Source organism: Artemia sp. Qi Xiang Cuo, chromosome 17 (assembly GCF_049724085.1).
Source record: "Artemia sp. Qi Xiang Cuo chromosome 17, ASM4972408v1, whole genome shotgun sequence".
Classification (NCBI taxonomy): Eukaryota; Metazoa; Arthropoda; class Branchiopoda; order Anostraca; family Artemiidae; genus Artemia; species Artemia sp. Qi Xiang Cuo.
This window is the reverse complement of record NC_142810.1, coordinates 18,373,641-18,391,946: the sequence shown is the minus strand read 5'-3', so window position 1 is coordinate 18,391,946 and position 18,306 is coordinate 18,373,641. Positions and strand designations below refer to the sequence as shown.

The 18,306-nt window shown below is 39.3% G+C and overlaps 4 protein-coding genes across 4 annotated transcripts in view; 3 read left to right on the top strand and 1 right to left on the bottom strand.

Moving 5' to 3' along the window:
* The window catches only part of LOC148941974 (uncharacterized), a 68,041-nt gene that overhangs the window by 31,751 nt on the left and 17,984 nt on the right, over window positions 1-18,306 (bottom strand). The window lies entirely within an intron of this gene.
* LOC148941977 (zinc finger MYM-type protein 1-like) lies at window positions 1,685-2,500 on the top strand. Its single transcript, XM_089103192.1, has one exon. It carries the CDS (start codon window positions 1,685-1,687, stop codon window positions 2,498-2,500), a length of 816 nt encoding a protein of 271 aa, XP_088959318.1.
* LOC148941976 (zinc finger MYM-type protein 1-like) lies at window positions 13,815-16,701 on the top strand. Its single transcript, XM_089103191.1, has 2 exons — window positions 13,815-14,527; window positions 16,473-16,701. The coding sequence occupies exons 1-2, from the start codon at window positions 13,815-13,817 to the stop codon at window positions 16,699-16,701; spliced, it is 942 nt and encodes a 313-aa protein (XP_088959317.1).
* On the top strand, window positions 16,909-17,601 carry LOC148941975 (zinc finger MYM-type protein 1-like). The gene has a single exon (XM_089103190.1). The coding sequence runs from the start codon at window positions 16,909-16,911 to the stop codon at window positions 17,599-17,601; it is 693 nt and encodes a 230-aa protein (XP_088959316.1).

The following is an 18,306-nucleotide window of genomic DNA, read 5'->3' as shown; positions in this document are numbered from 1 at the left end:
AGACTATTTTACCAAATTCTAAAAACTGAGAATTTGAGCATTTGGAGGCGCTTTAACATGCAGAAGATGCTAGAGCGTATTAAATGATCAGTCGAAAGATATATTTGTATGCTATCGTCAATTTTGGAGGAAATAAAGCTATTATTATAAATGAGAGAAAAAGCACCCTATTTAATAGACCACCCCGTTATTAATCATGAAATAACAAAAACGAAAACTATTAAAGGCAAAAGGCCAATACGTAACACTAAACAGTAGCAGAAAAGCTAATTAGAAGCTAGGAGCAAGGGCGTCACTATCACTTTTTTTTGGCGGGGGGGGGGGAGCACGACGAAAGTTTACCGACGGAAAAAAGGTTTAGAGTGGCGAAAGTTTCTGTATAAATGGAAGTAAATGGATTGAAAACAGTATTTTTTGCTGTGGAGCGTTGGAAATTCTAGAGATATTTCACTAAGAAAGTCTATTATTCCATATGTCTCCTAGACACCTATTTAAGGGAACAACTCTTTCAGAGCTATCGGCCTCTGAATAAAGTTAAAATGTTTAGAAGTTAAATCACTGGATTTTTTTCTAGGGTGGAAGTGTAACCGATGCATCGGATACGATATTGAGGGGCAATCTTGACATCTCCCACCACAAAAGGGAGTTACCCAACCAGCCAAAGCTAGCCAAATACCCCAAAACAAACGGTTGCCGTTTTTCTGCTAAAGCCTATGAGAAAAACCCATGGGTAGAATATTCTATTAAAGAAGACGCCATTTACTGCTTTTGCTGTCGGCACTTTTCCTTAACAAGAAATCATGGAAATACTTCTGATAATGTAGTGTTTGTCGACACCGGAATGAATAACTGGAAAAAGCTATTCGAAAGGATTGAAAACACGAGGCTTCAGAAACTCATAACGAAGCAAATCGCAGCTGGACCAAATATAAAGCAATTGAGTGTGGCACATCTAAGTCAATAGGTACAACTCTATTCAAATCGGAAGGAAGCCATAGCGGAAAATCGCCTGCATATAGCCACACTTACGAAAGTGGCATGTGCCCTAGCATCCCTAGATCTGCCAAAAAAAGAGCAGCTTGGTTTAATTATTCGGTTTATTGATAGGAATGCTATCATCCACGAGGAGACATTTGGAAGTACACATCTTGAACAATTAGATGCAGCATCCCTTGCTAATGCAATCAAGGATCTTGTTGAAAAGCATGGACTGGATTGGAGCACCTGTCTGGCTCAAGGCTATGATGGTGCGAGCGTCATGGGCGGCGCATGTAATGGTGTTCAGGCTATTCTTAAAGTATTTGCACCACAAGCTATGTATATTCATTGTCACGCCCATTGCCTAAATCTTGTGCTTGTACAGACAATAGCTTCTTGTCCGGAGGTTAGAAACTTCTTTTCTTGCATCCAGGCATTATGTCTTTCTCAGCCGAAGTGCGCCACGTCACGAACTTTTTCTTCGAACCCAACAAGAAGGCGGAGAAAAGTCGATTGAGCTCAAGCGGCTAGCCGACACTCGATGGTGCTATTGGTTTTCCTCGATTCAGAAGATCCGGATACGTTTAGGTGCTATTCTCGAAACACTAAGGGTTATTTCGGATGAAGCCAATTCAACAGAGGACCGTTCTGAAGCTTCTGGGTTGCTGCAACAATTGATGCCGAATTTTTGCTCATTCTTGAAATAATGAGCAGTATCCTTTGTCCGATAGATATTGCATCCAGACAACTCCAGTCCAAGAGCCGCGTTCTTTCAGGCGTAAATTCTCTGCTTCAAGCAGTTCAACAACAGGTTAAAGAGCTCCGATCTGAAGAGCGTTGGTTTAAGATGGTCGAAGCAACGGAAAGCTTATGCAAGCAGCACTCAATCCAAATAGAAAAGCCTAGATGCTCGGTTGCTACAAGCAGACGCCTTCTCGATTTTTACGTCGAAACCACTGTCAGTGCCAGAGCAAGAAATCGAACAGAAGAGGATCGTAACATTTTTCAAACTTATATGTCGGACATTTTATACTTCATAGTCGACCGAGTAACTTCGGAGCTGAGACAAAGGTTTGGTGAAAACTCCTCAGTAATCCAAGGCTTAGAAGCGTTTGAGCCAAGTTCACCGAAGCTCCTGGTTGTACGTGACTTTCCTACATTATTTGTAAACGAGTTGAAGTTTGAGTCGGAGATAGCCTTGGCAAAATCTTATTTACAAAGGATGAAACCAGAATGCCGATCAAAAGCTCTTGCCTACCTCTACATGAACAAAGACGCCTTTGCTGTCATCTCGGAAGCTTTCGAAATTGCTTTGACGCTCCCCGTTTCAACTGCCTCTAACGAGAATTTTTTTTCAAGGTTTAAGAGGGTTAAGACATATCTCAGAACAACCATGACTGATGAGCGACTTAGCGATTTGTTAGTTATAGCAACCCAGCCGGAAAAAGCCAAAAAGATAGATTATAACATTGCCGTCGACAAGTTTGCTTCCCTGAAGCAACGACATTTCCCATTAGAATAGTGGCTCTCTCTGAATACTTCAGTCGTGATGCAAACAAATTTATGATTTATTTGCTTAATTGTGTTTATGTACTTGAATTTTTGTATATCTAATTGTGTTCTAAACTTTGTTATCCAAAGAATTTTAAGTTGGCTACCGCTTAATTTGGCTTGATTTCCCCCTCCCTTTTTTTTGCTAATTCAACCCACTTGAGGCTGCCTATTGAGACATGGAATACTATATAGTAATTATGAGGTAACCAAAAGAAAGAAAAGCATAGTAGAAACAAACGATGAAAAAAATGTATCTTTGGAGGGGGTATTTTCCGCACGCGGGTAGGTATTCTCCGAAGGTATTTTTCGCGGGGGTACATTCCATGGGAAGTATTTTCGGCAGAGGAGCATTTTCTGCGGGGTAAATTTTTGTGTGGGTGGGGGGGGATTTTCCATTTTTCTGTGGTAGGATTTTTTTATGGGGGGGGGGGGGGAAACAACTAAGTCCTTAGAAGCAGCATGAAAAACCAATAATGTCAATTGTCGTCAAAATTCCCTTTTTAATTTAAGTTTAAATTTACTTGTTTAGTTTAGTTCTTATTTGTTATAAGTTTTAATACTACCCCGTACTTATAGGTTGAATTTTTCTATTTAATTTACCTACCTAGAAACCGCAAACAATATTTGTTTTTGTTTTTAAATATTATAATGAATTTCCGAGATTAATGACTTAATAAAAAATTGCTACTGGTATTTACAGTTCACATGTGTTCACAATTTTTCTTTTTTTTTTTGAAAACAATTTTGAAGTTTTTGCCGCAATATCAGCAATAAGTGTTTTGAGCTATGGGTTCCAATCCCGGGCTCTGGCTCTGGATCTAAAACCTATTTTGTAAAAGACTAGATTTGCTACGCAGATCCAAGCCCTACTTTCACCAGCCCTACTTGAGCCTGAAAACGAAGCTAAAACCAATTTTGGCTCCCAAATTTTCGCAACGAAATTCTATTTTGTTTTTCCCCGAAAAATCCCCGAATCTTGAAGACTTGTCCCCGAAAACTCCTCGAATTTTTAAGACTTGTCCCCGAATTTAAATTTTCGAGAGTGGAAGCCCTGTATAGTATACCTGCATGATGCGTAAACACCAAAATTTGTTTACCTACATTTTTGTTACATTTTTACAAGTCAGACAAACATTTCGTTTTTGGGAGGGGGGGGGTTCAACTCCCCCCCCCCTGGGTGCAGCCTTGTCCAAGGAAAAAAATTTGCTATTGTACAAGGAAACCAGTAACGAAAAACCTGTCAAATAGGCTATTTGCACGATACCGCTATAGAAAAAACATTGCAAAGCTGTGGTTTCTCATGGAGTTACAATATTTAAACGATTGTCTTTTGGTGTTTAAGGGGGGAAGGTACCTAGGTTAGGTTACGTATTTAACCTAAGTTTTTACTTGTTTTAAAAAATAAAGTTGTGTGACAGATTCAAACTTTAGCGTAAAGAGCGAGGCATTGAGGAGGGGGACAGCCCCTTTCATATACATAATAATTTCTGTTCGTTTTAAGTTTTAATGTTGCTCCTTACTTTCTTTATTTTTTTTTTTATTTAATTTCTGAACATTTTTGAATTAACGCAGCTTAAATTTTGGCTCACCTTACATGAATAATTAATACGAAATTAGCATGTTAATTTTACTTTTTTGGCTAAACGGCTGTCTGGAGATTTTTTTCTGACATAACCTACGAATCAAATTACATAACGAACTTTTACAGTAGTATGTTTTACTGGGTATATAAGGAGATTTATTCCCTACACACTATCTGGAACTGTACGCTACAATTCGAGTATTGTTCGAACACAAACCCCTGAATCACAAAAGCCGGTTACTTAGAATAGATAGGTCTTTTGAAACTACGAAAAAAAAGACTAGTGAAAAGGAAGAGGTATTGACTAGGGGGCGAACCCCCTCATATACGTAATCATTTCTGTTTGTTTTAAGTTTTAACGTTGCTCCTTACTTTCAGTTTAATAAAATATTTTTTTATTTAATATCTGATCGTTTTTTAAATAATGCCGGGAAATCCGGCGCCCCCTTCATAGATATGTCCCTTCCCCCAAGGAAACATCCTCTATGGAAGGATCCTCCCCCGTAACCCTTTCCTCCCACCTCCCACCCATCAAAAAAGAATCCCTCCTGAAACGTCTTTATACTTCCCATTAACCAATACTATATGTGAACAATGGGCAAAGTTAATAACTTCCAGCCCTTCCCTTGAGAACTGTGGGGGATTAAGTCATCCTCAAATATATATTTATTAGATTTTTGCCTATGCTGAACAAAATGGCTATCTCAAAATTTTGATTGGGTTAATTTGGGAAAAAATTAGCGTGGGAGGGGGCCAAGTTGCCCTCCAATTTTTATGGTCCCTTAAAATGGGAATTAGAACTTTTAATTTCCGTTCAAATCAGCCCTCTTACGATATTCTAGGACTATTGGATCGGTACGATCACCCCTGGGTAAATGAAAAAAAAAATAAATAAATACACACATCTGTGATCTTTCTTCTGACCAAAAATACAAAATTTACATTTTTGCAGATAGGAGCTTGAAACTTCCGCATCAGGTTTTTCTGATACGCTGAATCCGATGGTGTGATTTTCATTAAAGTTCTATGACTTTTTGGGGGTGTTTCTTTTTGGGTCCCCGGGAGGAGGGCTGACTTTTTGGGGGTGTTTCCCCCTTTTTTCGAATGTAAGGCAAATTTTCTAAGGCACGTAACTTTTGATCGGTAGGACAAAACTTGATGAAAGTTATATATTTGAATTCAGCATGAAAATCTCAAAGTCACCCGGTCAAAATTTTGAGATAGCCATTTTGTTCAACATGGTTGAAAATATGATAAAAATGTCTTTTAGGGTGACTTAATCCACCAAAGTCCCCGGGAGGAGGGCTGACTTTTTGGGGGTGTTTCCCCCTTTTTTCAAATGTAAGGCAAATTTTCTCAGGCACGTAACTTTTGATGGGTAGGACCAAACTTGATGAAAGTTATATATTTGAATTCAGCATGAAAATCTGATTCTATTGATGTATCTATGGGTATCAAAATTCCGGTTTTTAGAGTTTTGATTGCTCTTGAGCCGGATCGCTCCATACTTACAGTTTATTGCCACGAAATGTTTTGGAAAAACTTAGATTCTGACACTTGACACATTAAACTCAACTCGATATTAATTATAAATAGTTCTCCCGCCTACATCACCGTAATCCCCCCCCCCCTAGTCGCCTCATTTAGGCGAACCTCACCTTTACCCCTTAATTTATTCTTAGTCCGTTCATGATGAAATTAGTCCATGAAAATTGTTTCAAGTTGCTATCTGAGTAAAATAGATTCTTTAACCGTTGGTTTTAGACCCCGGCCCCACGCCCATGAGGGAAGACCGGCGGCGGCGGGACAAAAAACAGCACGCCGCGCCGCGCCGCCGGTAAGACACCGGCGGCGCGCCACCGGTAAGATGTCAGCGGCGCGCCGCCGGCGCGATCAATGTTGACCGCAAACATTAATGTTTTCATCAGTCTTTCTCAAATCACAGCTTAAATTTACAGCAGATTCGAGCTTCAAACACGAGGAAAACACGAGGCTTCAGAAACTCATAACGAAGCGAATCGCAGCTGGACCAGATATAAAGCAATTGAGTGTGGCACATCTGAGTCAATAGCTGCAACTCTATTTAAATCGGAAGGAAGCCATAGCGGATAATCACCTGCATGCAGTCACACTTACGAAAGTGGCATGTGCCCTAGCATGCCAAAAGCTCCCATTTCGAGGTCATGATGAACACGAAGACTCACACAATCGAGGTAATTTTATAGAAATACTAGAAATGATGACAGAGGGAAACCCGGATCTTCAGCAAAAACTAAAACATCGGTATGGAAGCTATGAGTCCCGACTACCAAAATAGTCTTATAAACATACTGGCTGACCTCTTGCGAGAACAAACAAGATGCTCTATTAAGAAATATTGGGCAATCTGCGCAGATGAAACGAAAGATCTGTCGAAAAAAAGCATCTTGGTTTAATTATTCGGTTTATTGATAGGAATGTTATCATCCGCGAGGAGACATTCGGGAGTACACATCTTGAACAATTAGATGCAATATCCCTTGCTAATGCAATCAAGGATCTTGTTGAAACTTACAGACTGGATTGGAGCACCTGTGTGGCTCAATGCTATGATGGTGCGAGCGTCATGAGCGGCGTATATAATGGTGTTCAGGCTATTCTTAAAAGATTTGCACCACAAGCTAGGTATATTCATTATCACACCCATCGCGAAAATCTTGTGCTTGTGTAGTCAATAGTTTTTTGTACAGAGGTTAGAAACTTCTTTTTTTGCATTCAAGCATTATATGTCTCTTAGTTAAAGTATACCACGTCACGATCTTTTCCTTCGAACCCAACAAGAACGCCGAGAAAATAAGATTGAGCTCAAGCGGCTAGCCGACACTCGATGGTGCTATTGGTTTTCCTCAATTCAGAAGATCCAGATACATTTAGGTGCTATTCTCGCTATTCTCGAAACACTAAGGGTTATTTCGAATGAAGCCAATTCAACAGAGGACCTTCTGAAGCTTCTGGGTTGCTGGCAACAATTGATGCCAAATTCTTGCTCATTCTTGAAATAATGAGCAGTATCCTTGGTCCGATAGATATTGCATCCAGACAACTCCAGTCCAAGAGCCTCGTTCTTTCAGGCGTAAATTCTCTGCTTCAAGCAGTTCAACAACAGGTTAAAGAGCTCCGATCTGAAGAGCGTTGGTTTAAGATGGTCGAAGCAACGAAAAGCTTATGCAAGCAGCACTCAATTCAAATAGAAAAGCCTAGACGCTCGGTTGCTATAAGCAGACGCCTTCTCGATTTTTACGTCGAAACCACTGTCGGTACCAGAGCAAGAAATCGAACAGAAGAGGATCGTAACATTTTCAAACTTATAGGTCGGACATTATATACTTCATAGTCGACCGAGTAACTTCGGAGCTGAGACAAAGGTTTGGTGAAAACTTCTCAGTAATCCAAGGCTTAGAAGAGTTTGAGCCAAGTTCACCGAAGCTCCTGGTTGTACGTGACTTTCCTACATTATTAGTAAACGAGTTGAAGTTTGAGTCGGAGATAGCCTTGGAAAAATCTTATTTACAAAGGACGAAACCAGAATGCCATCAAAAGCTCTTGCCTACCTCTACATGAACAAAGACGCCTTTGCTGTCATCTCGGAAGCTTTCGAAATTGCTTTGACGCTCCCCGTTTCAACTGCCTCGAACGAGAATTTTTTTTCAACGTTTAAGAGGGTTAAGACATATCTCAGAACAACCATGACTGATGAGCGACTTAGCGATTTGTTAGTTATAGCAACCCAGCCGGAAAAAGCCAAAATGATAGATTATAACATTGCCGTCGACAAGTTTGCTTCCCTGAAGCAACGACATTTCCCATTAGAATAGTGGCTCTCTCTGAATACTTCAGTCGTGATGCAAACAAATTTATGATTTATTTGCTTAATTGTGTTTATGTACTTGAATTTTTGTATATCTAATTGTGTTCTAAACTTTGTTATCCAAAGAATTTTAAGTTGGCTACCGCTTAATTTGGCTTGATTTCCCCCTCCCTTTTTTTTGCTAATTCAACCCACTTGAGGCTGCCTATTGAGACATGGAATTTGCCCCTCCCCAGGTTTTTTTTTTTTCATTTCCGCCACTGCGCTTCGCGCCAGAAAACCCTGTTCTAGGCCTTCACTCAATTCAATTCTTAACAAAACAAAATGACATTTCCTAATTCTAAATTTTCTTTTTTGGCTTAGACCCTTCACAGCACAATATTTGTTTTTAAGTAATTTGCTTCCCTAAAAAGGAATCTAAGAGGTCCAATATAAGGGATAATAGGAAATAGGTTGATCGAATAAAAAATTTTAGGGGTGTAAAATAGTTGATCTGATAAACTTGCATCAGGAGTAAGTTTAATTAACGCAAACTTAAGTTTAATTAACGGCATAAATCAGGTAGTGATTCGGTAAAATTTACAAAGATCGCATCCCCCCCTCCAACCAAATGAGTCTCGGGACGCCCCTGTGTACAGAGTAGATTGATATATTATTAAATAATGACTATTTTTCTGAAGTATCAAAACCGCTTACAATAAATAAATTCTGATTCTACAAAAAAAAATATATCAAACAAACAAGAAATAAATTGAAGATTTTCAAAAACTTTATTATGTACCCCCCTCCCTGGGGTCTTGATCATTTTGTCCATGATAATGTATGGTGCCAACAATTCCTTAAAGCAATATTCCTATTACTCTGTTGTGTCTACTTTTAATTTGCTACTTCCAAAATAGACAAATGCTATCAACTGCTTGAACTCGCTTAGTTAATTACAAAATCTTGAATGGAATTTTAGTCAATCTAGTTGAGGATCTAAAAACAAACATCTTTCTTGTGCCATCTCTTTGTTTGTCGTCTCTATATGCGTTTTGTCTCTGACAAAACTTGGTTTTAAATAAACTTACGTGTTTATAATTTCTGAGATTAAATTGGCGGTACTGTTCTAAAATCTGGGAAACACGCGATAAGTGAAGTTTGGTTGAGGCTAATGAAATAAAACAAAATAGCATAAAAATATGCCTTTTACGGTTTTGCAAACCAGTTAATTAGGCAAAGGCTATTTCACGGAAAATAAATTCTGCTCAAATTCGGGATAGCCAAGTAAATTTACAACTTATAATGCTTTAACAATTAATAGCCCTGTATGAAGGCTAATTCTGAGATAGCTTTTCTTTTTTTTAAGAAAATGTGGTATAATTTATTTATTCCTAAGAACTATCCTTAACTACGATCTTCTTACCATAAAAAATGCACAACTCCCTCCCCCTCCTAATGAGGCAAAATTTAGCTACAGACTATTTAAAGGTCGGGGAATGAAGGATTCAAACGGAAGTAACCCCAAAAATATTATCCATAAGAAAATTTACAATACAGCTTAAAGTAAAAATTTGGGTATTAGGCTCATATTGTTTTCTTGTCAAGGTTTAAATATTTTCGGACTTATGTATCACGAACAGTTGGTTAAGAAGGCCAAATAATGTTAGTGCGAAGTAAAAGAATTAGCCTAGTAAATTTTATTATGATTTGTAGCCAACAGCTATCATGTCCAGGCGATGGGCTGATATAAAAATGAGACTGCGATAAGTATTATATTTGGAATATGGATGGTCACAGGGTTGGGGGTTGATCGGTTACTATATATTAATTATGAGGTAGCCAAAAGAAAGAAAAGCATAGTAGAAACAAACAATGAAAAAAATGTATCTTTGGAGGGGGTATTTCCCGCACGGGGGTGGGTATTCTCCGAAGGTATTTTTCGCGGGGGTACATTCCATGGGAAGTATTTTCGGCAGGAGCATTTTCTGCGGGGTAAATTTTTGTGTGGGTGGGGGGGGGATTTTCCATTTTTCCGTGGTAGGATTTTTTATAGGGGGGGGGGGGTTAACAACTAAGTCCTTAGAAGCAGCATGAAAAACCAATAATGTCAATTGTCGTCAAAATTCCCTTTTTAATTTAAGTTTAAATTTACTTGTTTAGTTTAGTTCTTATTTGTTATAAGTTTTAATACTACCCGGTACTTATAGGTTGAATTTTTCTATTTAATTTACTTATCTAGAAACCGCAAACAATATTTGTTTTTGTTTTTAAATATTATAATGAATTTCCGAGATTAATGACTTAATAAAAAATTGCTACTGGTATTTACAGTTCACATGTGTTCACAATTTTTCTTTTTTTTTTGAAAACAATTTTGAAGTTTTTGCCGCAATATCAGCAATAAGTGTTTTGAGCTATGGGTTCAATCCCGGGCTCTGGCTCTGGATCTAAAACCTATTTTGTAAAAGACTAGATTTGCTACGCAGATCCAAGCCCTACTTCAGCCTGAAAACGAAGATAAAACCAATTTTGCCTCCCAAATTTTCGCAACGAAATTCCATTTTGTTTTTTCCCGAAAAATCCCCGAATCTTGAAGACTTGTCCCCGAAAACTCCTCGAATTTTTAAGACTTGTCCCCGAATTTTAATTTTCGAGAGTGAAAGCCCTGTACAGTATACCCGCATGATGCGTAAACACCAAAATTTGTTTACCTACATTTTTGTTACATTTTTACAAGTCAGACAAACATTTCGTTTGTGGGAGGGGGGTACTCCCCTGGGTACAGCCTTGTCCAAGGAAAAAAATTTGCTATTGTACAAGGAAACCAGTAACGAAAAACCTGTCAAATAGGCTATTTGCACGAGACCGCTATAGAAAAAACATTGCAAAGCTGTGGTTTCTCATGGAGTTACAATATTTAAACGATTGTCTTTTGGTGTTTAAGGGGGGAAGGTACCTAGGTTAGGTTACGTATTTAACCTAAGTTTTTACTTGTTTTAAAAAATAAAGTTGTGTGACAGATTCTAACTTTAGCGTAAAGAGCGAGGCATTGAGGAGGGGGACAGCCCCTTTCATAGACAGAATAATTTCTGTTCATTTTAAGTTTTAATGTTGCTCCTTACTTTCTTTAGTTTTTTTTTATTTAATTTCTGAACGTTTTTGAATTAACGCAGCTTAAATTTTGGCTCACCGTACATTAATAATTAAAAAAAATTTGCATATTAATTTTACTTTTTTGGCTAATAATTAAAAAAAATTAAACACACATCTGTGATCTTTCTTCTGACCAAAAATACAAAATTTACATTTTTGCAGATAGGAGCTTGAAACTTCCGCATCAGGTTTTTCTGATACGCTGAATCCGATGGTGTGATTTTCATTAAAGTTCTATGACGAAAGATCTGTCGAAAAAAAGCATCTTGGTTTAATTATTCGGTTTATTGATAGGAATGTTATCATCCGCGAGGAGACATTCGGGAGTACACATCTTGAACAATTAGATGCAATATCCCTTGCTAATGAAACACTAAGGGTTATTTCGAATGAAGCCAATTCAACAGAGGACCGTTCTGAAGCTTCTGGGTTGCTGGCAACAATTAAAACAAAATTTGCATATTAATTTTACTTTTTTGGCTAAATGACTATCTGAAAATTTTGTTCTGACGTAAGTTACGAATTAACTTACGTAAGGAACTTCTTTATTCTTATGTTTTCATTACGAATATTATAGGGAGTTTGTCCCCTAGTCGATACCTTACTCTTTACGCTAAAGTTCGAGTTTTGTTCGAATCACAAACCCCTTAATCGCAAAAGCCGCTTAATTAGAATAGATAGGTCTTTTGAAACTACTAAAAAAAAGACTAGTGAAAAGGGCGAGGTATTGACTAGGGGGCGAACCCCCTCATATAAGTAATAATTTCTGTTTGTTTTAAATTTTAATGTTGCTCCTTACATTAAGTTGAAAAAACTATTTTTTTATTTAATTTCTGATCGTTTTTTAAATAATGCTGGGAAATCCGGCGCTCCCTTCATAGAAATGTCCCTTCCCCCAAGGAACATCCTCTATGGAAGGATCCTCCCCCGTAACCCTTTCCTCCCATCCCCCCCCCCACCCATCAGAAAAGAATCCCTTCTGAAATGTCTTTATACTTCCCATTAACCAATACTATATGTAAACAACGGGCAAAGTTCATAACTAGCAGCCCTTCCCTCGAGAACTGTGGGGTATTAAGTCATCCTCAAAAACATATTTATTAGATTTTTGCCTATGCTGAACAAAATGGCTATCTAAAATTTTGATTGGGTTAATTTGGGAAAAAATTAGCGTGGGAGGGGGCCAAGTTGCCCTCCAATTTTTGTGGTCCCTTAAAAAGGGCACTAGAACTTTTAAATTCTGTTTAAATGAGCCCTCTTACGATATTCTAGGACTACTGAATCGGTAAGATCACCCCTGGAGAAATAAAAAAAAAAACAAAAAACAATTAAACACGCATCTGTGATCTTTCTTCTGACCAAAAATACAAAATTTACATTTTTGCAGATAGGAGCTTGAAACTTCCGGATCAGGTGTTTCTGATACGCTGAATCCGATGGTGTGATTTTCATTAAAGTTCTATGACTTTTTGGGTGTGTTTCTTTTTGGGTCCCCGGGAGGAGGGCTGACTTTTTGGGGGTGTTTCCCCCTGTTTTCGAATGTAAGGCAAATTTTCTAAGGCACGTAACTTTTGATGGGTAGGACTAAACTTGATGAAAGTTATATATTTGAATTCAGCATGAAAATCTCAAAGTCACCCGGTCAAAATTTTGAGATAGCCATTTTGTTCAACATGGTTGAAAATATGATAAAAATGTCTTTTAGGGTGACTTAATCCACCACAGTCCCCGGGAGGAGGGCTGAATTTTTGGGGCTGTTTCCCCCTTTTTTCGAATATAAGGCAAATTTTCTCAGGCACGTAACTTTTGATGGGTAGCACCAAATTTGATGAAAGTTATATATTTGAATTCAGCATAAAAATCTGATTCCATTGATGTATCTACGGGTATCAAAATTCCAGTTTTTAGTTTCGGTTACTATTGAGCCGGGTCGCTCCTTACTTACAATTTGTTGCCACTAAATGTTTTAAAAAAACTTAGATTTTAACAATTGGCACCATAAAACAACCGAAAGATTAATTCTTCAGTTGTATCAGTCCGAAGGCTAATTAATCCCCCCCCCCCCTATTTGCCTATTATAGGCGAACCTCACCATTACCCATTACTTTATTCTTAGTCCGTTCATGATGAAATTAGGCTATAAAATTTTTTCCAGTTGCTATCTGACTAAAATAGCTTCTTTAACCTTTGGTTTTAGACCCCGGCCCCACGCCCATGAGGGATGACCGGCGGCGGCGGGACAAAAAACAGCACGCCGCGCCGCGCCGCCGGTAAGCCACCGGGGGCGCGCCACCGGTAAGAGGTCAGCGGCGCGCCGCCGGCGCGATCAATGTTGACCGCAAACATTAATCTTTTCATCAGTCTTTCTCAAATCACAGCTTAAATTTACAGCAGATTCGAGCTTCAAACACGAGGAAAACACGAGGCTTCAGAAACTCATAACGAAGCGAATCGCAGCTGGACCAGATATAAAGCAATTGAGTGTGGCACATTTAAGTCAATAGCTACAACTCTATTCAAATCGGAAGGAAGCCATAGCGGAAAATCGCCTGCATATAGTCACACTTACGAAAGTGGCACGTGCCCTAGCACGCCAAGGGCTCCCATTTCGAGGTCAAGATGAACACGACGACTCACACAATCGAGGTAATTTGATAGAAATACTAGAAATGATGACAGAGGGAAACCAGGATCTTCAGCAAAAACTAAAACATCGGTATGGAAGCTATGAGTCCCGACTACCAAAATAGTCTTATAAACATACTGGCTGACCTCTTGCGAGAACAAACAAGATGCTCTATTAAGAAATATTGGGCAATCTGCGCAGATGAAACGAAAGATCTGTCGAAAAAAAAGCATCTTGGTTTAATTATTCGGTTTATTGATAGGAATGTTATCATCCGCGAGGAGACATTCGGAAGTACACATCTTGAACAATTAGATGCAGCATCCCTTGCTAATGCAATCAAGGATCTTGTTGAAACTTACAGACTGGATTGGAGCACCTGTGTGGCTCAATGCTATGATGGTGCGAACGTCATGAGCGGCGTATATAATGGTGTTCAGGCTATTCTTAAAGGATTTGCACCACAAGCTAGGTATATTCATTGTCTCGCCCATCGCCTAAATCTTGTGCTTGTGCAGTCAATAGCTTCTTGTCCGGAGGTTAGAAACTTCTTTTCTTGCATTCAGGCATTATATGTCTTTCTCAGCCGAAGTGCGCCACGTCACGATCTTTTCCTTCGAACCCAACAAGAAGGCCGAGAAAATAAGATTGAGCTCAAGCGGCTAGCCGACACTCGATGGTGCTATTGGTTTTCCTCAATTCAGAAGATCCAGATACATTTAGGTGCTATTCTCGCTATTCTCGAAACACTAAGGGTTATTTCGAATGAAGCCAATTCAACAGAGGACCGTTCTGAAGCTTCTGGGTTGCTGGCAACAATTAAAACGAAATTTACATGTTGATTTTACTTTTTTGGCTAAATGGCTTTCTCAAAATTTTGTCCTGACGCAACTTACAAAATTACTTACATAACGACCTTCTATAGTCGTATGTTTTATTACGTATATTATGGGCTTCTTTCCCTGGTGAATACCTTGCTCTTTACACTAAAGTTCGAGTTTTGATCGAATCACAAACCCCTGAATCACAAAAGTCGGTTAATAAGAATAGATAGCTCTTTTGAAACTACTAAAAAAAAGACTCTAGTGAAAAGGGCGAGGTATTGACTAGGGGGCGAACCCCCTCATATACGTAATAATTTCTGTTTGTTTTAAGTTTTAATGTTGCTCCTTACTTTAAGTTGAAAAAACTATTTTTTTATTTAATTTCTGATCGTTTTTTAAATAATGCTGGGAAATCCGGCGCTCCCTTCATAGAAATGTCCCTTCCCCCAAGGAACATCCGCTATGAAAGGATCCTCCCCCGTAACCCTTTCCTCCCATCCCCCCCCCCACCCATCAGAAAAGAATCCCTCCTGAAATGTCTTTATACTTCCCATTAACCAATACTATATGTAAATATGGGCAAAGTTCATAACTTAAAGCCCTTCCCTTGAGAACTGTGGGGTATTAAGTCATCCTCAAAAACATATTTATTAGATTTTTGCCTATGCTGAACAAAATGGCTATCTAAAATTTTGATTGGGTTAATTTGGGAAAAAAATTAGCGTGGGAGGGGGTCAAGTTGCCTTCCAATTTTTGTGGTCCCTTAAAAAGGGCATTAGAACTTTTAATTTCCGTTCAAATGAGCCGTCTTACGATATTCTAGGACTACTGGATCGGTACGATCACCCCTGGGGAAATAAAAAAAAAATTACAAACTTCTGTGATCTTTCTTCTGACCAAAAATACAAAATTTACATTTTTGCAGATAGAAGCTTGAAACTTCCGCATCAGGTTTTTCTGATACGCTGAATCCGACGGTGTGATTTTCATTTAAGTTCTATGACGTTTTGGGTGTGTTTCTTTTTGGGTCCCCGGGAGGAGGGCTGACTTTTTGGGGGTGTTTCCCCCTGTTTTCGAATGTAAGGCAAATTTTCTAAGGCACGTAACTTTTGATGGGTAGGACTAAACTTGATGAAAGTTATATATTTGAATTCAGCATGAAAATCTCAAAGTCACCCGGTCAAAATTTTGAGATAGCCAATTTGTTCAACATGGTTGAAAATATGATAAAAATGTCTTTTAGGGTGACTTAATCCACCAAAGTCCCCGGGAGGAGGGCTGAATTTTTGGGGCTGTTTCCCCCTTTTTTCGAATGTAAGGCAAATTTTCTCAGGCACGTAACTTTTGATGGGTAGGACCAAACTTGATGAAAAATATATTTGAATTCAGCATGAAAATCTGATTCTATTGATGTATCTATGGGTATCAAAATTCCGGTTTTTAGTTTCGGTTACTATTGAGCCGGGTCGCTCCTTACTTACAGTTCGTTGCCACGAACTATTTGAAAAAACCTTAAATTTTAACAATTGGTAACCTACAATAACATAGAGATTACTGATACAGGTGTATCAGTAATCAATATCAGTAATCCCCCCCCCCTATTCGCCTATTATAGGCGAACCTCACCTTTTCCCCTTAATTTATTCCTAGTCCATTCATGATGAAATTAGGCTATGAAAATTGTTTCCAGTTGCTTTCTGACTAAAATAGCTTGTTTAACCTTTGGTTTTAGACCCCGGCGCCACGCCCATGAGGGATGACCGGCGGCGGCGGGACAAAAAACAGCACGCCGCGCCGCGCCGCCGGTAAGACACCGGCGGCGCGCCACCGGTAAGATGTCAGCGGCGCGCCGCCGGCGCGATCAATGTTGACCGCAAACATTAATCTTTTCATCAGTCTTTCTCAAATCACAGCTTAAATTTACAGCAGATTCGAGCTTCAAACACGAGGAAAACACGAGGCTTCAGAAACTCATAACGAAGCGAATCGCAGCTGGACCAGATATAAAGCAATTGAGTGTGGCACATTTAAGTCAATAGCTACAACTCTATTCAAATCGGAAGGAAGCCATAGCGGAAAATCGCCTGCATATAGTCACACTTGCGAAAGTGGCATGTGCCCTAGCACGCCAAGGGCTCCCATTTCGAGGTCATGATGAACACGAAAACTCAAATAATCGAGGTAATTTAATAGAAATACTAGAAATGATGACAGAGGGAAACCCGGATCTTCAGCAAAAACTAAAACATCGGTATGGAAGCTATGAGTCCCGACTACCAAAATAGTCTTATAAACATACTGGCTGACCTCTTGCGAGAACAAACAAGATGGTCGATTAAGAAATATTGGGCAATCTGCGCAGATGAAACGAAAGATCTGTCGAAAAAAAAAGCATCTTGGTTTAATTATTCGGTTTATTGATAGGAATGCTATCATCCGCGAGGAGACATTCGGAAGTACACATCTTGAACAATTAGATGCAGCATCCCTTGCTAATGCAATCAAGGATCTTGTTGAAACTTACAGACTGGATTGGAGCACCTGTGTGGCTCAATGCTATGATGGTGTGAGCGTCATGAGCGGCGTATGTAATGGTGTTCAGGCTATTCTTAAAGGATTTGCACCACAAGCTAGGTATATTCATTGTGACGCCCATCGCCTAAATCTTGTGCTTGTGCAGTCAATAGCTTCTTGTCCGGAGGTTAGAAACTTCTTTTCTTGCATTCAGGCATTATATGTCTTTCTCAGCCGAAGTGCGCCACGTCACGATCTTTTCCTTCGAACCCAACAAGAAGGCCGAGAAAATAAGATTGAGCTCAAGCGGCTAGCCGACACTCGATGGTGCTATTGGTTTTCCTCAATTAAGAAGATCCAGATACATTTAGGTGCTATTCTCGCTATTCTCGAAACACTAAGGGTTATTTCGGATGAAGCCAATTCAACAGAGGACCGTTCTGAAGCTTCTGGGTTGCTGGCAACAATTGATGCCGAATTCTTGCTCGTTCTTGAAATAATGAGCAGTATCCTTGGTCCGATAGATATTGCATCCAGATAACTCCAGTCCAAGAGCCTCGTTCTTTCAGGCGTAAATTCTCTGTTTCAAGCAGTTCAACAACAGGTTAAAGAGCTCCGATCTGAAGAGCGTTGGTTTAAGATGGTCGAAGCAACGAAAAGCTTATGCAAGCAGCACTCAATTCAAATAGAAAAGCCTAGACGCTCGGTTGCTATAAGCAGACGCCTTTTTGATTTTTACGTCGAAACCACTGTCGGTGCCAGAGCAAGAAATCGAACAGAAGAGGATCGTAACATTTTCAAACTTATAGGTCGGACATTATATACTTCATAGTCGACCGAGCAACTTCGGAGCTGAGACAAAGGTTTGGTGAAAACTTCTCAGTAATCCAAGGCTTAGAAGAGTTTGAGCCAAGTTCACCGAAGCTCCTGGTTGTACGTGACTTTCCTACATTATTAGTAAACGAGTTGAAGTTTGAGTCGGAGATAGCCTTGGCAAAATCTTATTTACAAAGGATGAAACCAGAATGCCCATCAAAAGCTCTTGCCTACCTCTACATGAACAAAGACGCCTTTGCTGTCATCTCGGAAGCTTTCGAAATTGCTTTGACGCTCCCCGTTTCAACTGCCTCGAACGAGAATTTTCTTCAACGTTTAAGAGGGTTAAGACATATCTCAGAACAACCATGACTGATGAGCGACTTAGCGATTTGTTAGTTATAGCAACCCAGCCGGAAAAAGCGAAAAA